The following is a 21,756-nucleotide window of genomic DNA, read 5'->3' on the forward strand; positions in this document are numbered from 1 at the left end:
TCCCAGAAATACCAGGACTCTGCTGAATATTTCCCATTTCCTCCGGAACATACAGCATTACACTCCGCAAGAGGACAGTTTCTTTCAGAAATGTGGCATTTTATCACAGATACACCATTTTTATGCCCAGTAGAGCTCCTTTTCTCCCAGAAATAGCACTGCTCTTAGGAAGAGCTCCCATTTTCTAACCAAAATGCTGCTTTACACTCCTCAAGATCACACTTACCCCCATCAAGATGGCAGTGTCAGAGAAATACCAGCTTCTGCCCCCAAAATGGGACTTTGGCTCTCCAAAACAAGACATTTTCTCCCAGAAATACCAGGACTCTTAGAAATACCTCACGTTTCATCTCAAGAATACTGCTTTCCACTCCTCAAGATCACACTGACTCCCATCACAATGGCCTTTTCTCCCACATACACCAGCTTTCTCCCAAATACACGACATTTTCTCCCACATACACCCGTTTTCTCCCAAAGATGGGACATATTCTCCCAGAAATGCCAGCTTATTCTTTAAAAAACGGCCTTTTTTCCCCAAAATACCAGCCTTTTCCCTCTCTAGCATCTGTTTCCTCACCAATACCTGGCATTTTCTCCCAGAAACACCAGCTTTCTCACAGATACATCACCTTCCCCCCCACATCAGACCTCTTCTCCCAGAAATACCAGGACTCTGCTGAATATTTCCCATTTCCTCCGGAACATACAGCATTACACTCCGCAAGAGGACAGTTTCTTTCAGAAATGTGGCATTTTATCACAGATACACCATTTTTATGCCCAGTAGAGCTCCTTTTCTCCCAGAAATAGCACTGCTCTTAGGAAGAGCTCCCATTTTCTAACCAAAATGCTGCTTTACACTCCTCAAGATCACACTTACCCCCATCAAGATGGCAGTGTCACAGAAATACCAGCTTCTGCCCCCAAAATGGGACTTTGGCTCTCCAAAACAAGACATTTTCTCCCAGAAATACCAGGACTCTTAGAAATACCTCACGTTTCATCTCAAGAATACTGCTTTCCACTCCTCAAGATCACACTGACTCCCATCACAATGGCCTTTTCTCCCACATACACCAGCTTTCTCCCAAATACACGACATTTTCTCCCACATACACCCGTTTTCTCCCAAAGATGGGACATATTCTCCCAGAAATGCCAGCTTATTCTTTAAAAAACGGCCTTTTTTCCCCAAAATACCAGCCTTTTCCCTCTCTAGCATCTGTTTCCTCACCAATACCTGGCATTTTCTCCCAGAAACACCAGCTTTCTCACAGATACATCACCTTCCCCCCCACATCAGACCTCTTCTCCCAGAAATACCAGGACTCTGCTGAATATTTCCCATTTCCTCCGGAACATACAGCATTACACTCCGCAAGAGGACAGTTTCTTTCAGAAATGTGGCATTTTATCACAGATACACCATTTTTATGCCCAGTAGAGCTCCTTTTCTCCCAGAAATAGCACTGCTCTTAGGAAGAGCTCCCATTTTCTAACCAAAATGCTGCTTTACACTCCTCAAGATCACACTTACCCCCATCAAGATGGCAGTGTCACAGAAATACCAGCTTCTGCCCCCAAAATGGGACTTTGGCTCTCCAAAACAAGACATTTTCTCCCAGAAATACCAGGACTCTTAGAAATACCTCACGTTTCATCTCAAGAATACTGCTTTCCACTCCTCAAGATCACACTGACTCCCATCACAATGGCCTTTTCTCCCACATACACCAGCTTTCTCCCAAATACACGACATTTTCTCCCACATACACCCGTTTTCTCCCAAAGATGGGACATATTCTCCCAGAAATGCCAGCTTATTCTTTAAAAAACGGCCTTTTTTTCCCAAAATACCAGCTTTCTCACAAACACCTGTCATTTTCCAACCAAGTGTGCTACTATCTTCCAGAAACAGCCGGTTTCCGAGAAATACCTGACGTTTGCTCTCCCAAATACTACTTGACACTTCTCCAGAGGACATTGTCTCCCCTATTTACCACGTTGTCTCCCCAAGAGACCACTTGGCACACCAAAAAGACCACCGTTGCTCTCCAGTACAAGATCTTCTTTCCCACCGGTTCCCACTTTTCTCCCCCAGCTATGTCATTTCCTCCCAGAAATGCCACTTTTCCCTTGGAAATTTCACCTTCTCTTCCAAAAAGAGGAGATTTGCTCCCAGAAATACCCCTTCTCTTACAACTGCCACACGCTTTCTCCCCAAAAAGCCTCCATGACAATGCCAAATGGGACACTTGCAGCCAAGAAGAGGACACCTTCTCTCAGAAAGACCACTTTTCTCCCCAAGAGAGGAGATTTTCTCCCAATTGGATGACATTTGCTGTAAGAAAGACCTGTTTTCTTCCCTCAAGAGGACATTGTCTTTCCCACTGAGGACATTTTCTCCCAGAAGTGCCGCTACTCTGTGAAACACCTCCATTTCCTCCCAAATCTACTCCATGACACGCCTCAGGATGACACTTACTCCCCGATTTCGGGCATTTTCTCCCAGAAATACCACTTCTCTCCCAAAGGGGAGAAACCACTTCTCTCCCTTTTCCCTCTCTAGCATCTGTTTCCTCACCAATACCTGACATTTTCTCCCAGAAACACCAGCTTTCTCACACATACATCACCTTCTCCCCCCCACATCAGATGTTCCCTCCCAGAAATATGGCATTTGATCACAGATACACTCTTTCAAGGGAATACCAGGTTTCATAAAAATACCTCATAATTTCTCCATGAAGTTCGTTAGCAAGATGACACTTTCACCCTAAATAGGAGATTTTCTCTCAGAAATGCATGCTTCCCCCTCACAGAACGGCATCTTCTCCCCAAATTAGGACATTATCTCCCCGAAATACCACATTTCTCCAATCCAATGACATTATCTCTACGGAGAGTTTGCAGTTGCTGCCCGTTAAATCGCTTTTCTCCCCGAATGCCGCTTTGTGCCTTCAGCAGCGGTCTTGTCGGATGCCGAGAAAGGGCGACTTCAGCCGGATGCTTTTCTCGGACGAGCGGCTTCTTCTGCGCACATCGCAAAGGAGCGGTTCTTGTCTTCTCCTTGTGTCCATGCATTCTGCACTACGCTTCTCTCTCATTCTTATGCCTTTCCGTTTATTCCTAGGGACATTTCGTTTTTCTCTGTTTTTCCGATGCTACACTTCAGCATTCAGTGAAGAACAGAGTGGAAGGGAAAAGCCCCTCTAATAAGGCAGCTAGAAGTTCCAGGAGCGACACACGTTGTGCTTTCAGAGAGGACGTTACAGAAAGTCGAGAGATGTGGATTCTTTCCTGCGGAGAAAAAACCCCCTGTTTTCAGGCAATGCAGTATGCAGAATTCACACGTTCTTGGCATCACAGTTCCGTTATTTCGCTCACGCACGTCTAAATCGGCTCTCGCGTTGAACCGCTTCGGAGAGTTTGCAGTTGCTGGTCGAGAAATCGCGGTTCTCCCCGAATGCCGCTTTGTGCCTTCAGCAGCGGTCTCGTCTCTCTCGCATGCCGAGAAAGAGCGACTTCAGCCGGATGCTTTTCTCGGACGAGCGGCTTCTTCTGCGCACATCGCAAAGGAGCGGTTCTTGTCTTCTCCTTGTGTCCATGCATTCTGCACTACGCTTCTCTCTCATTCATATGCCTTTCCGTTTATTCCTAGGGACATTTCGTTTTTCTCTGTTTTTCCGATGCTACACTTCAGCATTCAGTGAAGAACAGAGTGGAAGGGAAAAGCCCCTCTAATAAGGCAGCTAGAAGTTCCAGGAGCGACACACGTTGTGCTTTCAGAGAGGACGTTACAGAAAGTCGAGAGATGTGGATTCTTTCCTGCGGAGAAAAAACCCCCTGTTTTCAGGAAATGCAGTATTCTGAAATCGCACGTTCTCGGCATAGCAATTTCGCTATTTCGCTCTCGTGGGTGGACGGCGCCACTCTCTGTTAACCGCTTCGGAGAGTTTGCAGTTGCTGGCCGAGAAATCGCACTTCACAGAATCACAGAATCACAGAATCACTAAGGTTGGAAAAGACCTATAAGATCATCCAGTCCAACCATCCACCTGTCACCAATGGTTCTCATTAAACCATATCCCTCAACACAACATCCAAACGTTCTTTGAACACCTCCAGGGTCGGTGACTCCACCACCTCCCTGGGCAGCCCATTCCAGTGCCTGACCACCCTTTCAGAGAAGTAGTATTTCCTAATATCCAGCCTGAATCTTCCCTGGCGAAGCTTGAAACCATTCCCTCTAGTCCTATCACCAGTTACACGAGAGAAGAGGCCGACCCCCAGCTCGTTACAACCTCCCTTCAGGTAGTTATAGAGAGCAATAAGGTCTCCCCTGAGCCTCCTCTTCTCCAGACTGAACAATCCCAGCTCCCTCAGCCGCTCCTCATAAGGCCTGTGCTCCAGACCCCTCACCAGCTTTGTTGCCCTTCTTTGAACACGCTCCAGGGCCTCAATGTCTTTCTTGCAGTGAGGGGCCCAGAACTGGACACAATACTCAAGGTGCGGCCTCACCAGAGCTGAGTACAGGGGAACAATTACTTCCCTACTCCTGCTGGTCACACTGCTTCTGATACAAGCCAGAATGCCATTGGCCTTCTTGGCCACCCGGGCACACTGCTGGCTCATGTTTAGCCGAGCGTCAACCAACACCCCCAGGTCCATTTCCTCTACACAGTCTTCAAGCCATTCTACCCCAAGCCTGTAGCGTTGCTTGGGGTTGCTGTGGCCAAAGTGTAGAACCCGGCATTTGGTCTTATTAAACCTCATCCCATTGGCTTCAGCCCAGCTCTCCAGCCTGTCCAGATCTCTCTGTAGGGCCTCTCTACCCCCAGGCAGATCGACACTTCCAGCCAACTTGGTGTCATCTGCAAACTTACTGAGGGTGCACTCAATGCCCTCATCCAGGTCATCAATAAAAATATTGAAAAGGACAGGCCCCAGCACCGACCCCTGGGGAACACCACTCGTGACCGGTCGCCAGCTGGATTTAGCTCCATTGACCACCACTCTCTGGGCTCGACCCTCCAGCCAGTTCCTTACCCAGCCAAGAGTGTACCTGTCCAAGCCACGGGCTGCCAGCTTCTGCAGGAGAATACTGTGGGAGACAGTGTCAAAGGCCTTGCTGAAGTCTAGGTAGACTACATCAACAGCCTTTCCCTCATCCACCAGGCGGGTCACTAGATCATAGAAGGAGATCAGGTTGGTCAAGCAGGACCTACCCTTCGTGAACCCATGCTGGCTAGACCTGATGCTCCAGTTGTCCCGCACTTGCCGCGTGATCTCCCTCAAGACAATCTGCTCCATAACCTTCCCTGGCACCGAGGTCAGGCTAACAGGCCTGTAGTTCCCCGGGTCCTCCTTACAGCCCTTCTTGTAGATGGGAGTCACATTGGCAAGCCTCCAGTCTTCTGGTACCTCACCAGTCAACAAGGAGCGCTGATAGATGATGGAAAGCGGCTCGGCTATCACCTCCGCCAGTTCCCTCAGCACTCTCGGGTGAATCTCATCCGGCCCCATGGACTTGTGACAGTCCAGTTGGAGTAGAAGGTCTCTGACCGTTTCCTTCTGAATCATGGGTGGTTTAGTCTGGTCTCCAGCCGAGACCACCTGGTCGAAAAGTGGAATATCCTGAGGATAACTGGTCTGACCTTTAAAGACAGACGTAAAGAAGGCATTCAGGACCTCTGCCTTTTCTTTATCCTCAGTAGTCACATTCCCGGCTTCATCCAGTAAAGAATGGAGATTCTCCTTAGTCCTCCTCTTACTGTTGATATATTTGTAAAAGGATTTCTTGTTTCTTTTTATTCCAGTGGCCAGGTCGAGCTCGAGCTGGGCTTTCGCCTTTCTGATTTTCTCCCTGCATATCTTAACAACTTCTCTGTATTCTTTCTGAGTTGCCCGTCCCTTCTTCCACAGGAGGTAGATTCTCTTTTTCTCCCGGAGCTTCAAGAATAGTTGCTTATTCATCCACGCCGGTCTCCTTCCCCGCCGGCTCATTTTGCAGCTCAGGGGGACAGCCCGCTCCTGCGCCTGTAAGACTACCTTCTTGAAGAGCAACCAGTTGTCTTGGACCCCTTTACCCTCTAAGACTGAATCCCAGGGGACTCCCCCTACTAGTCTTCTAAACAGTTCAAAGTCCGCCCTCCGGAAGTCCAAGGTAACAGTTTTGCTGTTCTTCCTCCTGGCTCCACCAAGAATTGAGAACTCTACCATCTCATGGTCACTCTGTCCAAGACAGCCCCCAACCTCCACATCTTCCACCAGACCTTCTCTGTTTGTGAACAGCAGGTCTAGCGGGGCAGCTCCTCTCGTAGGCTCTCTCACCAGCTGCATCAGAAAGTTATCCTCTATACACTCCAGAAACCTCCTAGACTGCTTCTTCTGCGCTGCGTTGAATTCCCAGCATATGTCAGGGAAGTTGAAGTCCCCCATGAGGACAAGGGCTGGCGACCTCGCAGCTTCTGCCAGCTGCTCATAGAACACCTCATCTGTCTCCTCATCCTGGTTCGGCGGTCTATAGCAGACACCCACCAATACATCTGCCTTGTCAGCCCTTCCCCTGATCTTTACCCATAGGGATTCAACCTTATCATCCCCAGCCACAAGCTCAGTAACATCAAAACACTCCCTAACATACAGAGCCACACCACCACCCCTTCTTTCTTGCCTATCCTTCCTGAAGAGCTTGTAGCCATCCATTGCAGCACTCCAGTCATGGGAGCAGTCCCACCATGTTTCCGTAATGGCGACTAGGTCATAGTTTGCCTGCCGCACCATGGCTTCCAACTCTTCTTGTTTGTTGCCCATGCTGCGTGCATTGGTGTAGATGCACTTCAGCCGAGCCCCTCGCCTCATCCCTAATCCCATTGCCGCTCCCCCAGGCTCATCTCTAGCAGGCCTGGTTTTATCCCCTACCCCCTTCATATCTAGTTTAAAGCCCTCTCTACAAGTCCTGCCAGCTCTTGGGCAAGGATCCGTTTCCCCCTTCGAGACAGGTGAGACCCATCAGCAGACCCCAGGCCAGGAGCCGAGTAGACCGCCCCATGATCAAAGAACCCAAAATTCTTACTTTTGCACCATCCTTTCAGCCATGTGTTTATAAGGTGTGTTCTTCTGGTCGTCTCAGCGTCCTTCCCTGCCACTGTAGGAATACAGGCAAATACTACCTGTACGCCTGTTCCTTCAACTAACCTCCCCAGTCTCCTGAAGTCATTTTTCATAGTTCTCAGGCTTCCGTCAGTGACCTCATCACTGCCAGCCTGGACTATCAATAAGGGATAATAATCGGAGTTGCGAATCAAACTAGGAAGTTTCCTGGAAATATCCCTGACTCGGGCCCCAGGGAGGCAGCACACTTCCCTGCGGGTGGGGGCAGGCCGACATATTGGGCCTTCTGTTCCTTCTAGAAGGGAGTCTCCTATGACTATTACCCTCCTTTCTTTTCTGGAGGAGGCAGTTATTAAGCGTGGAGCTGGATGCCTCCTCTTGGGAACACTTGGAGGCAGTTCTCCCACTTCACCCTCAACCACCGCACCCTCCAGTTTCAGGGCTTCAAACCTATTACATAGAGGCACCTGGGGAACCGAGGTAGGTCGGGATGGGGGTCGCCCGCATCGCCGAGCTGGGACCTGATGCCATTCCTCCTCTGCCCTCAAATTAGCTCTCTCATTTCGATCGTGGCAAGGGAGAGGGTCCACTGCTGTTTGGGGGGTGCAATCTCTCTGTCTTTCACGCAGAGAGTCACACCACCAGTCTATCTCCCGCTCGCACTCTCTGATGGCTCTTAATCTCCCTACCTCCTCCCTAAGCTCCACCACCAGGCTGAGAAGCTCGTCCACCTGCTCGCACCTTGCACAAGTGGCATCCTTCCCATTCTCCCCTGGCAGCAGCAGGCTCAGGCACTCCCTACAGCCAGAGACCTGAACTGCTACATTTCTTGGCAGGCCCTCTGTCTGGGTCGCCACAGTCCTCTTGGGGGAAGCCCGCCGCCTGGTAGAGACCATGTTTGAACCTGCGGTCTCGAGGTCTGTCAGTAGGAGAGCTGATCACCTGAACAAAGACAAGGACAAGGCACTGATGTGTCCTGCCACAAGTCACAACTCCCACACCAGCTACTGCAGTAATGTATGAGCAGTGTGGGCTGCGTTCACACTCTGACCACCCTCTCCGGTGTCAAAGGCGGGTAACACCTCGTTCTCACCTGGAGCGATATGTGGGATGTGGATGCTAGATATGCAGGAGCCGGCTCCTGCCCTCCCAAGAGCTGCTTTTAAATTCCCAATGAGCAGTCAAGGTCAGGTACAAGAGATAAGGGCCAGCTGTTTAAATTATACCGCGATTTGGGCCAGCTCCACCCCTGCTGCCTCAGCAGCCCGCCCACAAGCTGCCAGCTCCCGGCGCCGACCACGTGCTTTTTGCTGCCTTCAAAACCAGCCCCAAAAAGAGCTTTTTCGTCGGCTTCTTTGCTATAGATCCCTTCCCCAGCGCAGTCTTACCTGCTCTGAAGCTGGTCTCCTCAGCAATGACTTCTCCCCGAATGCCGCTGTGTGCCTTCAGCAGCGGTCTCGTCTCTCTCGCATGCCGAGAAAGAGCGACTTCAGCCGGCTGCTTTTCTCGGACGAGCGGCTTCTTCTGCGCACATCGCAAAGGAGCGGTTCTTGTCTTCTCCTTGTGTCCATGCATTCTGCACTGCGCTTCTCTCTCATTCTTATGCCTTTCCGTTTATTCCTAGGGACATTTCGTTTTTCTCTGTTTTTCCGATGCTACACTTCAGCATTCTGTGAAGAACAGAGTGGAAGGGAAAAGCCCCTCTAATAAGGCAGCTAGAAGTTCCAGGAGCGACACACGTTGTGCTTTCAGAGAGGACGTTACAGAAAGTCGAGAGATGTGGATTCTTTCCTGCGGAGAAAAAACCCCCTGTTTTCAGGCAATGCAGTATGCAGAATTCACACGTTCTTGGCATCACAGTTCCGTTATTTCGCTCACGCACGTCTAAATCGGCTCTCGCGTTGAACCGCTTCGGAGAGTTTGCAGTTGCTGGCCGAGAAATCGCACTTCTCCCCGAATGCCGCTGTGTGCCTTCAGCAGCGGTCTCGTCTCTCTCGCATGCCGAGAAAGAGCGACTTCAGCCGGATGCTTTTCTCGGACGAGCGGCTTCTTCTGCGCACATCGCAAAGGAGCGGTTCTTGTCTTCTCCTTGTGTCCATGCATTCTGCACTACGCTTCTCTCTCATTCTTATGCCTTTCCGTTTATTCCTAGGGACATTTCGTTTTTCTCTGTTTTTCCGATGCTACACTTCAGCATTCAGTGAAGAACAGAGTGGAAGGGAAAAGCCCCTCTAATAAGGCAGCTAGAAGTTCCAGGAGCGACACACGTTGTGCTTTCAGAGAGGACGTTACAGAAAGTCGAGAGATGTGGATTCTTTCCTGCGGAGAAAAAACCCCCTGTTTTCAGGAAATGCAGTATTCTGAAATCGCACGTTCTCGGCATAGCAATTTCGCTATTTCGCTCTCGTGGGTGGACAGCGCCACTCTCTGTTAACCGCTTCGGAGAGTTTGCAGTTGCTGGCCGAGAAATCGCGGTTCTCCCCGAATGCCGCTGTGTGCCTTCAGCAGCGGTCTCGTCTCTCTCGCATGCCGAGAAAGAGCGACTTCAGCCGGCTGCTTTTCTCGGACGAGCGGCTTCTTCTGCGCACATCGCAAAGGAGCGGTTCTTGTCTTCTCCTTGTGTCCATGCATTCTGCACTGCGCTTCTCTCTCATTCTTATGCCTTTCCGTTTATTCCTAGGGACATTTCGTTTTTCTCTGTTTTTCCGATGCTACACTTCAGCATTCTGTGAAGAACAGAGTGGAAGGGAAAAGCCCCTCTAATAAGGCAGCTAGAAGTTCCAGGAGCGACACACGTTGTGCTTTCAGAGAGGACGTTACAGAAAGTCGAGAGATGTGGATTCTTTCCTGCGGAGAAAAAACCCCCTGTTTTCAGGCAATGCAGTATGCAGAATTCACACGTTCTTGGCATCACAGTTCCGTTATTTCGCTCACGCACGTCTAAATCGGCTCTCGCGTTGAACCGCTTCGGAGAGTTTGCAGTTGCTGGTCGAGAAATCGCGGTTCTCCCCGAATGCCGCTGTGTGCCTTCAGCAGCGGTCTCGTCTCTCTCGCATGCCGAGGAAGAGCGACTTCAGCCGGATGCTTTTCTCGGACGAGCGGCTTCTTCTGCGCACATCCCAAAGGAGTGGTTCTGACTTCTCCTTGTGTCCATGCATTCTGCACTACGCTTCTCTCTCATTCTTATGCCTTTCCGTTTATTCCTAGGGACATTTCGTTTTTCTCTGTTTTTCCGATGCTACACTTCAGCATTCTGTGACGAACATAGTAGAAGGGAAAAGCCCCTCTAATAAGGTAGCTAGAAGTTCCAGGAGAGACACACGTTGTGCTTTCAGAGAGGACGTTACAGAAAGTCGAGAGATGTGGATTCTTTCCTGCGGAGAAAAAACCCCCTGTTTTCAGGCAATGCAGTATGCAGAATTCACACATTCTTGGCATCACAGTTCCGTTATTTCGCTCACGCACGTCTAAATCGGCTCTCGCGTTGAACCCTTCGGAGAGTTTGCAGTTGCTGGCCGAGAAATCGCGGTTCTCCCCGAATGCCGCTGTGTGCCTTCAGCAGCGGTCTCGTCTCTCTCGCATGCCGAGAAAGAGCGACTTCAGCCGGCTGCTTTTCTCGGACGAGCGGCTTCTTCTGCGCACATCGCAAAGGAGCGGTTCTTGTCTTCTCCTTGTGTCCATGCATTCTGCACTACGCTTCTCTCTCATTCTTATGCCTTTCCGTTTATTCCTAGGGACATTTCGTTTTTCTCTGTTTTTCCGATGCTACACTTCAGCATTCAGTGAAGAACAGAGTGGAAGGGAAAAGCCCCTCTAATAAGGCAGCTAGAAGTTCCAGGAGCGACACACGTTGTGCTTTCAGAGAGGACGTTACAGAAAGTCGAGAGATGTGGATTCTTTCCTGCGGAGAAAAAACCCCCTGTTTTCAGGAAATGCAGTATTCTGAAATCGCACGTTCTCGGCATAGCAATTTCGCTATTTCGCTCTCGTGGGTGGACAGCGCCACTCTCTGTTAACCGCTTCGGAGAGTTTGCAGTTGCTGGCCGAGAAATCGCACTTCTCCCCGAATGCCGCTGTGTGCCTTCAGCAGCGGTCTCGTCTCTCTCGCATGCCGAGAAAGAGCGACTTCAGCCGGCTGCTTTTCTCGGACGAGCGGCTTCTTCTGCGCACATCGCAAAGGAGCGGTTCTTGTCTTCTCCTTGTGTCCATGCATTCTGCACTGCGCTTCTCTCTCATTCTTATGCCTTTCCGTTTATTCCTAGGGACATTTCGTTTTTCTCTGTTTTTCCGATGCTACACTTCAGCATTCTGTGAAGAACAGAGTGGAAGGGAAAAGCCCCTCTAATAAGGCAGCTAGAAGTTCCAGGAGCGACACACGTTGTGCTTTCAGAGAGGACGTTACAGAAAGTCGAGAGATGTGGATTCTTTCCTGCGGAGAAAAAACCCCCTGTTTTCAGGCAATGCAGTATGCAGAATTCACACGTTCTTGGCATCACAGTTCCGTTATTTCGCTCACGCACGTCTAAATCGGCTCTCGCGTTGAACCGCTTCGGAGAGTTTGCAGTTGCTGGTCGAGAAATCGCGGTTCTCCCCGAATGCCGCTGTGTGCCTTCAGCAGCGGTCTCGTCTCTCTCGCATGCCGAGGAAGAGCGACTTCAGCCGGATGCTTTTCTCGGACGAGCGGCTTCTTCTGCGCACATCCCAAAGGAGTGGTTCTGACTTCTCCTTGTGTCCATGCATTCTGCACTACGCTTCTCTCTCATTCTTATGCCTTTCCGTTTATTCCTAGGGACATTTCGTTTTTCTCTGTTTTTCCGATGCTACACTTCAGCATTCTGTGACGAACATAGTAGAAGGGAAAAGCCCCTCTAATAAGGTAGCTAGAAGTTCCAGGAGAGACACACGTTGTGCTTTCAGAGAGGACGTTACAGAAAGTCGAGAGATGTGGATTCTTTCCTGCGGAGAAAAAACCCCCTGTTTTCAGGAAATGCAGTATTCTGAAATCGCACGTTCTCGGCATAGCAATTTCGCTATTTCGCTCTCGTGGGTGGACGGCGCCACTCTCTGTTAACCGCTTCGGAGAGTTTGCAGTTGCTGGCCGTTAAATCGCTTTTCTCCCCGAATGCCGCTTTGTGCCTTCAGCAGAGGTCTCGTCTCTCTCGCATGCCGAGAAAGAGCGACTTCAGCCGGATGCTTTTCTCGGACGAGCGGCTTCTTCTGCGCACATCGCAAAGGAGCGGTTCTTGTCTTCTCCTTGTGTCCATGCATTCTGCACTACGCTTCTCTCTCATTCTTAACCCTTGATTCCTAGGGACATTTCGTTTTTCTCTGTTTTTCCGATGCTACACTTCAGCATTCTGTGACGAACAGAGTGGAAGGGAAAAGCCCCTCTAATAAGGCAGCTAGAAGTTCCAGGAGAGACACACGTTGTGCTTTCAGAGAGGACGTTACAGAAAGTCGAGAGATGTGGATTCTTTCCTGCGGAGAAAAAACCCCCTGTTTTCAGGAAATGCAGTATGCAGAATTCACACGTTCTTGGCATCACAGTTCCGTTATTTCGCTCACGCACGTCTAAATCGGCTCTCGCGTTGAACCCTTCGGAGAGTTTGCAGTTGCTGGCCGAGAAATCGCACTTCTCCCCGAATGCCGCTGTGTGCCTTCAGCAGCGGTCTCGTCTCTCTCGCATGCCGAGAAAGAGCGACTTCAGCCGGATGCTTTTCTCGGACGAGCGGCTTCTTCTGCGCACATCGCAAAGGAGCGGTTCTTGTCTTCTCCTTGTGTCCATGCATTCTGCACTACGCTTCTCTCTCATTCTTATGCCTTTCCGTTTATTCCTAGGGACATTTCGTTTTTCTCTGTTTTTCCGATGCTACACTTCAGCATTCAGTGAAGAACAGAGTGGAAGGGAAAAGCCCCTCTAATAAGGCAGCTAGAAGTTCCAGGAGCGACACACGTTGTGCTTTCAGAGAGGACGTTACAGAAAGTCGAGAGATGTGGATTCTTTCCTGCGGAGAAAAAACCCCCTGTTTTCAGGAAATGCAGTATTCTGAAATCGCACGTTCTCGGCATAGCAATTTCGCTATTTCGCTCTCGTGGGTGGACAGCGCCACTCTCTGTTAACCGCTTCGGAGAGTTTGCAGTTGCTGGCCGAGAAATCGCACTTCTCCCCGAATGCCGCTGTGTGCCTTCAGCAGCGGTCTCGTCTCTCTCGCATGCCGAGAAAGAGCGACTTCAGCCGGCTGCTTTTCTCGGACGAGCGGCTTCTTCTGCGCACATCGCAAAGGAGCGGTTCTTGTCTTCTCCTTGTGTCCATGCATTCTGCACTGCGCTTCTCTCTCATTCTTATGCCTTTCCGTTTATTCCTAGGGACATTTCGTTTTTCTCTGTTTTTCCGATGCTACACTTCAGCATTCTGTGAAGAACAGAGTGGAAGGGAAAAGCCCCTCTAATAAGGCAGCTAGAAGTTCCAGGAGCGACACACGTTGTGCTTTCAGAGAGGACGTTACAGAAAGTCGAGAGATGTGGATTCTTTCCTGCGGAGAAAAAACCCCCTGTTTTCAGGCAATGCAGTATGCAGAATTCACACGTTCTTGGCATCACAGTTCCGTTATTTCGCTCACGCACGTCTAAATCGGCTCTCGCGTTGAACCGCTTCGGAGAGTTTGCAGTTGCTGGTCGAGAAATCGCGGTTCTCCCCGAATGCCGCTGTGTGCCTTCAGCAGCGGTCTCGTCTCTCTCGCATGCCGAGGAAGAGCGACTTCAGCCGGATGCTTTTCTCGGACGAGCGGCTTCTTCTGCGCACATCCCAAAGGAGTGGTTCTGACTTCTCCTTGTGTCCATGCATTCTGCACTACGCTTCTCTCTCATTCTTATGCCTTTCCGTTTATTCCTAGGGACATTTCGTTTTTCTCTGTTTTTCCGATGCTACACTTCAGCATTCTGTGACGAACATAGTAGAAGGGAAAAGCCCCTCTAATAAGGTAGCTAGAAGTTCCAGGAGAGACACACGTTGTGCTTTCAGAGAGGACGTTACAGAAAGTCGAGAGATGTGGATTCTTTCCTGCGGAGAAAAAACCCCCTGTTTTCAGGAAATGCAGTATTCTGAAATCGCACGTTCTCGGCATAGCAATTTCGCTATTTCGCTCTCGTGGGTGGACAGCGCCACTCTCTGTTAACCGCTTCGGAGAGTTTGCAGTTGCTGGCCGTTAAATCGCTTTTCTCCCCGAATGCCGCTTTGTGCCTTCAGCAGAGGTCTCGTCTCTCTCGCATGCCGAGAAAGAGCGACTTCAGCCGGATGCTTTTCTCGGACGAGCGGCTTCTTCTGCGCACATCGCAAAGGAGCGGTTCTTGTCTTCTCCTTGTGTCCATGCATTCTGCACTACGCTTCTCTCTCATTCTTAACCCTTGATTCCTAGGGACATTTCGTTTTTCTCTGTTTTTCCGATGCTACACTTCAGCATTCTGTGACGAACAGAGTGGAAGGGAAAAGCCCCTCTAATAAGGCAGCTAGAAGTTCCAGGAGAGACACACGTTGTGCTTTCAGAGAGGACGTTACAGAAAGTCGAGAGATGTGGATTCTTTCCTGCGGAGAAAAAACCCCCTGTTTTCAGGCAATGCAGTATGCAGAATTCACACGTTCTTGGCATCACAGTTCCGTTATTTCGCTCACGCACGTCTAAATCGGCTCTCGCGTTGAACCCTTCGGAGAGTTTGCAGTTGCTGGCCGAGAAATCGCACTTCTCCCCGAATGCCGCTGTGTGCCTTCAGCAGCGGTCTCGTCTCTCTCGCATGCCGAGAAAGAGCGACTTCAGCCGGATGCTTTTCTCGGACGAGCGGCTTCTTCTGCGCACATCGCAAAGGAGCGGTTCTTGTCTTCTCCTTGTGTCCATGCATTCTGCACTACGCTTCTCTCTCATTCTTATGCCTTTCCGTTTATTCCTAGGGACATTTCGTTTTTCTCTGTTTTTCCGATGCTACACTTCAGCATTCAGTGAAGAACAGAGTGGAAGGGAAAAGCCCCTCTAATAAGGCAGCTAGAAGTTCCAGGAGCGACACACGTTGTGCTTTCAGAGAGGACGTTACAGAAAGTCGAGAGATGTGGATTCTTTCCTGCGGAGAAAAAACCCCCTGTTTTCAGGAAATGCAGTATTCTGAAATCGCACGTTCTCGGCATAGCAATTTCGCTATTTCGCTCTCGTGGGTGGACGGCGCCACTCTCTGTTAACCGCTTCGGAGAGTTTGCAGTTGCTGGCCGAGAAATCGCACTTCTCCCCGAATGCCGCTGTGTGCCTTCAGCAGCGGTCTCGTCTCTCTCGCATGCCGAGAAAGAGCGACTTCAGCCGGCTGCTTTTCTCGGACGAGCGGCTTCTTCTGCGCACATCGCAAAGGAGCGGTTCTTGTCTTCTCCTTGTGTCCATGCATTCTGCACTGCGCTTCTCTCTCATTCTTATGCCTTTCCGTTTATTCCTAGGGACATTTCGTTTTTCTCTGTTTTTCCGATGCTACACTTCAGCATTCTGTGAAGAACAGAGTGGAAGGGAAAAGCCCCTCTAATAAGGCAGCTAGAAGTTCCAGGAGCGACACACGTTGTGCTTTCAGAGAGGACGTTACAGAAAGTCGAGAGATGTGGATTCTTTCCTGCGGAGAAAAAACCCCCTGTTTTCAGGCAATGCAGTATGCAGAATTCACACGTTCTTGGCATCACAGTTCCGTTATTTCGCTCACGCACGTCTAAATCGGCTCTCGCGTTGAACCGCTTCGGAGAGTTTGCAGTTGCTGGTCGAGAAATCGCGGTTCTCCCCGAATGCCGCTTTGTGCCTTCAGCAGCGGTCTCGTCTCTCTCGCATGCCGAGAAAGAGCGACTTCAGCCGGATGCTTTTCTCGGACGAGCGGCTTCTTCTGCGCACATCGCAAAGGAGCGGTTCTTGTCTTCTCCTTGTGTCCATGCATTCTGCACTACGCTTCTCTCTCATTCTTATGCCTTTCCGTTTATTCCTAGGGACATTTCGTTTTTCTCTGTTTTTCCGATGCTACACTTCAGCATTCAGTGAAGAACAGAGTGGAAGGGAAAAGCCCCTCTAATAAGGCAGCTAGAAGTTCCAGGAGCGACACACGTTGTGCTTTCAGAGAGGACGTTACAGAAAGTCGAGAGATGTGGATTCTTTCCTGCGGAGAAAAAACCCCCTGTTTTCAGGAAATGCAGTATTCTGAAATCGCACGTTCTCGGCATAGCAATTTCGCTATTTCGCTCTCGTGGGTGGACGGCGCCACTCTCTGTTAACCGCTTCGGAGAGTTTGCAGTTGCTGGCCGAGAAATCGCACTTCTCCCCGAATGCCGCTGTGTGCCTTCAGCAGCGGTCTCGTCTCTCTCGCATGCCGAGAAAGAGCGACTTCAGCCGGCTGCTTTTCTCGGACGAGCGCCTTCTTCTGCGCACATCGCAAAGGAGCGGTTCTTGTCTTCTCCTTGTGTCCATGCATTCTGCACTGCGCTTCTCTCTCATTCTTATGCCTTTCCGTTTATTCCTAGGGACATTTCGTTTTTCTCTGTTTTTCCGATGCTACACTTCAGCATTCTGTGACGAACAGAGTGGAAGGGAAAAGCCCCTCTAATAAGGCAGCTAGAAGTTCCAGGAGAGACACACGTTGTGCTTTCAGAGAGGACGTTACAGAAAGTCGAGAGATGTGGATTCTTTCCTGCGGAGAAAATACCCCCTGTTTTCAGGCAATGCAGTATGCAGAATTCACACGTTCTTGGCATCACAGTTCCGTTATTTCGCTCACGCACGTCTAAATCGGCTCTCGCGTTGAACCCTTCGGAGAGTTTGCAGTTGCTGGCCGAGAAATCGCGGTTCTCCCCGAATGCCGCTGTGTGCCTTCAGCAGCGGTCTCGTCTCTCTCGCATGCCGAGAAAGAGCGACTTCAGCCGGATGCTTTTCTCGGACGAGCGGCTTCTTCTGCGCACATCGCAAAGGAGCGGTTCTTGTCTTCTCCTTGTGTCCATGCATTCTGCACTACGCTTCTCTCTCATTCTTAACCCTTGATTCCTAGGGACATTTCGTTTTTCTCTGTTTTTCCGATGCTACACTTCAGCATTCTGTGACGAACAGAGTGGAAGGGAAAAGCCCCTCTAATAAGGCAGCTAGAAGTTCCAGGAGAGACACACGTTGTGCTTTCAGAGAGGACGTTACAGAAAGTCGAGAGATGTGGATTCTTTCCTGCGGAGAAAAAACCCCCTGTTTTCAGGCAATGCAGTATGCAGAATTCACACGTTCTTGGCATCACAGTTCCGTTATTTCGCTCACGCACGTCTAAATCGGCTCTCGCGTTGAACCCTTCGGAGAGTTTGCAGTTGCTGGCCGAGAAATCGCACTTCTCCCCGAATGCCGCTGTGTGCCTTCAGCAGCGGTCTCGTCTCTCTCGCATGCCGAGAAAGAGCGACTTCAGCCGGATGCTTTTCTCGGACGAGCGGCTTCTTCTGCGCACATCGCAAAGGAGCGGTTCTTGTCTTCTCCTTGTGTCCATGCATTCTGCACTACGCTTCTCTCTCATTCTTATGCCTTTCCGTTTATTCCTAGGGACATTTCGTTTTTCTCTGTTTTTCCGATGCTACACTTCAGCATTCAGTGAAGAACAGAGCGGAAGGGAAAAGCCCCTCTAATAAGGCAGCTAGAAGTTCCAGGAGCGACACACGTTGTGCTTTCAGAGAGGACGTTACAGAAAGTCGAGAGATGTGGATTCTTTCCTGCGGAGAAAAAACCCCCTGTTTTCAGGAAATGCAGTATTCTGAAATCGCACGTTCTCGGCATAGCAATTTCGCTATTTCGCTCTCGTGGGTGGACGGCGCCACTCTCTGTTAACCGCTTCGGAGAGTTTGCAGTTGCTGGCCGAGAAATCGCACTTCTCCCCGAATGCCGCTGTGTGCCTTCAGCAGCGGTCTCGTCTCTCTCGCATGCCGAGAAAGAGCGACTTCAGCCGGCTGCTTTTCTCGGACGAGCGGCTTCTTCTGCGCACATCGCAAAGGAGCGGTTCTTGTCTTCTCCTTGTGTCCATGCATTCTGCACTGCGCTTCTCTCTCATTCTTATGCCTTTCCGTTTATTCCTAGGGACATTTCGTTTTTCTCTGTTTTTCCGATGCTACACTTCAGCATTCTGTGAAGAACAGAGTGGAAGGGAAAAGCCCCTCTAATAAGGCAGCTAGAAGTTCCAGGAGCGACACACGTTGTGCTTTCAGAGAGGACGTTACAGAAAGTCGAGAGATGTGGATTCTTTCCTGCGGAGAAAAAACCCCCTGTTTTCAGGCAATGCAGTATGCAGAATTCACACGTTCTTGGCATCACAGTTCCGTTATTTCGCTCACGCACGTCTAAATCGGCTCTCGCGTTGAACCGCTTCGGAGAGTTTGCAGTTGCTGGTCGAGAAATCGCGGTTCTCCCCGAATGCCGCTTTGTGCCTTCAGCAGCGGTCTCGTCTCTCTCGCATGCCGAGAAAGAGCGACTTCAGCCGGATGCTTTTCTCGGACGAGCGGCTTCTTCTGCGCACATCGCAAAGGAGCGGTTCTTGTCTTCTCCTTGTGTCCATGCATTCTGCACTACGCTTCTCTCTCATTCTTATGCCTTTCCGTTTATTCCTAGGGACATTTCGTTTTTCTCTGTTTTTCCGATGCTACACTTCAGCATTCAGTGAAGAACAGAGTGGAAGGGAAAAGCCCCTCTAATAAGGCAGCTAGAAGTTCCAGGAGCGACACACGTTGTGCTTTCAGAGAGGACGTTACAGAAAGTCGAGAGATGTGGATTCTTTCCTGCGGAGAAAAAACCCCCTGTTTTCAGGAAATGCAGTATTCTGAAATCGCACGTTCTCGGCATAGCAATTTCGCTATTTCGCTCTCGTGGGTGGACGGCGCCACTCTCTGTTAACCGCTTCGGAGAGTTTGCAGTTGCTGGCCGAGAAATCGCACTTCTCCCCGAATGCCGCTGTGTGCCTTCAGCAGCGGTCTCGTCTCTCTCGCATGCCGAGAAAGAGCGACTTCAGCCGGATGCTTTTCTCGGACGAGCGCCTTCTTCTGCGCACATCGCAAAGGAGCGGTTCTTGTCTTCTCCTTGTGTCCATGCATTCTGCACTGCGCTTCTCTCTCATTCTTATGCCTTTCCGTTTATTCCTAGGGACATTTCGTTTTTCTCTGTTTTTCCGATGCTACACTTCAGCATTCTGTGACGAACAGAGTGGAAGGGAAAAGCCCCTCTAATAAGGCAGCTAGAAGTTCCAGGAGAGACACACGTTGTGCTTTCAGAGAGGACGTTACAGAAAGTCGAGAGATGTGGATTCTTTCCTGCGGAGAAAAAACCCCCTGTTTTCAGGCAATGCAGTATGCAGAATTCACACGTTCTTGGCATCACAGTTCCGTTATTTCGCTCACGCACGTCTAAATCGGCTCTCGCGTTGAACCCTTCGGAGAGTTTGCAGTTGCTGGCCGAGAAATCGCGGTTCTCCCCGAATGCCGCTGTGTGCCTTCAGCAGCGGTCAAGTCTCTCTCGCATGCCGAGAAAGAGCGACTTCAGCCGGATGCTTTTCTCGGACGAGCGGCTTCTTCTGCGCACATCGCAAAGGAGCGGTTCTTGTCTTCTCCTTGTGTCCATGCATTCTGCACTACGCTTCTCTCTCATTCTTATGCCTTTCCGTTTATTCCTAGGGACATTTCGTTTTTCTCTGTTTTTCCGATGCTACACTTCAGCATTCAGTGAAGAACAGAGTGGAAGGGAAAAGCCCCTCTAATAAGGCAGCTAGAAGTTCCAGGAGCGACACACGTTGTGCTTTCAGAGAGGACGTTACAGAAAGTCGAGAGATGTGGATTCTTTCCTGCGGAGAAAAAACCCCCTGTTTTCAGGAAATGCAGTATTCTGAAATCGCACGTTCTCGGCATAGCAATTTCGCTATTTCGCTCTCGTGGGTGGACGGCGCCACTCTCTGTTAACCGCTTCGGAGAGTTTGCAGTTGCTGGCCGAGAAATCGCACTTCTCCCCGAATGCCGCTGTGTGCCTTCAGCAGCGGTCTCGTCTCTCTCGCATGCCGAGAAAGAGCGACTTCAGCCGGCTGCTTTTCTCGGACGAGCGGCTTCTTCTGCGCACATCGCAAAGGAGCGGTTCTTGTCTTCTCCTTGTGTCCATGCATTCTGCACTACGCTTCTCTCTCATTCTTATGCCTTTCCGTTTATTCCTAGGGACATTTCGTTTTTCTCTGTTTTTCCGATGCTACACTTCAGCATTCAGTGAAGAACAGAGTGGAAGGGAAAAGCCCCTCTAATAAGGCAGCTAGAAGTTCCAGGAGCGACACACGTTGTGCTTTCAGAGAGGACGTTACAGAAAGTCGAGAGATGTGGATTCTTTCCTGCGGAGAAAAAACCCCCTGTTTTCAGGAAATGCAGTATTCTGAAATCGCACGTTCTCGGCATAGCAATTTCGCTATTTCGCTCTCGTGGGTGGACGGCGCCACTCTCTGTTAACCGCTTCGGAGAGTTTGCAGTTGCTGGCCGAGAAATCGCACTTCTCCCCGAATGCCGCTGTGTGCCTTCAGCAGCGGTCTCGTCTCTCTCGCATGCCGAGAAAGAGCGACTTCAGCCGGATGCTTTTCTCGGACGAGCGCCTTCTTCTGCGCACATCGCAAAGGAGCGGTTCTTGTCTTCTCCTTGTGTCCATGCATTCTGCACTGCGCTTCTCTCTCATTCTTATGCCTTTCCGTTTATTCCTAGGGACATTTCGTTTTTCTCTGTTTTTCCGATGCTACACTTCAGCATTCTGTGACGAACAGAGTGGAAGGGAAAAGCCCCTCTAATAAGGCAGCTAGAAGTTCCAGGAGAGACACACGTTGTGCTTTCAGAGAGGACGTTACAGAAAGTCGAGAGATGTGGATTCTTTCCTGCGGAGAAAATACCCCCTGTTTTCAGGCAATGCAGTATGCAGAATTCACACGTTCTTGGCATCACAGTTCCGTTATTTCGCTCACGCACGTCTAAATCGGCTCTCGCGTTGAACCCTTCGGAGAGTTTGCAGTTGCTGGCCGAGAAATCGCGGTTCTCCCCGAATGCCGCTGTGTGCCTTCAGCAGCGGTCTCGTCTCTCTCGCATGCCGAGAAAGAGCGACTTCAGCCGGATGCTTTTCTCGGACGAGCGGCTTCTTCTGCGCACATCGCAAAGGAGCGGTTCTTGTCTTCTCCTTGTGTCCATGCATTCTGCACTACGCTTCTCTCTCATTCTTATGCCTTTCCGTTTATTCCTAGGGACATTTCGTTTTTCTCTGTTTTTCCGATGCTACACTTCAGCATTCAGTGAAGAACAGAGTGGAAGGGAAAAGCCCCTCTAATAAGGCAGCTAGAAGTTCCAGGAGCGACACACGTTGTGCTTTCAGAGAGGACGTTACAGAAAGTCGAGAGATGTGGATTCTTTCCTGCGGAGAAAAAACCCCCTGTTTTCAGGAAATGCAGTATTCTGAAATCGCACGTTCTCGGCATAGCAATTTCGCTATTTCGCTCTCGTGGGTGGACGGCGCCACTCTCTGTTAACCGCTTCGGAGAGTTTGCAGTTGCTGGCCGAGAAATCGCACTTCTCCCCGAATGCCGCTGTGTGCCTTCAGCAGCGGTCTCGTCTCT

General features: G+C 50.3%; 1 protein-coding gene across 1 annotated transcript; it reads right to left on the reverse strand.

Moving 5' to 3' along the window:
* Positions 1 to 6,651: 6,651 nt before the first annotated feature.
* On the reverse strand, positions 6,652 to 8,237 carry LOC149917348 (uncharacterized). Its single transcript, XM_090142172.1, has one exon. The coding sequence runs from the start codon at positions 8,013 to 8,015 to the stop codon at positions 6,939 to 6,941; it is 1,077 nt and encodes a 358-aa protein (XP_089998298.1). The 5' UTR covers positions 8,016 to 8,237; the 3' UTR covers positions 6,652 to 6,938.
* Between the last annotated feature and the right edge of the window lie 13,519 nt (positions 8,238 to 21,756).

The sequence above is a fragment of the Phasianus colchicus genome, chromosome 6, assembly GCF_987193195.1.
Source record: "Phasianus colchicus chromosome 6, bPhaCol1.hap1.1, whole genome shotgun sequence".
Taxonomy (NCBI): Eukaryota; Metazoa; Chordata; class Aves; order Galliformes; family Phasianidae; genus Phasianus; species Phasianus colchicus.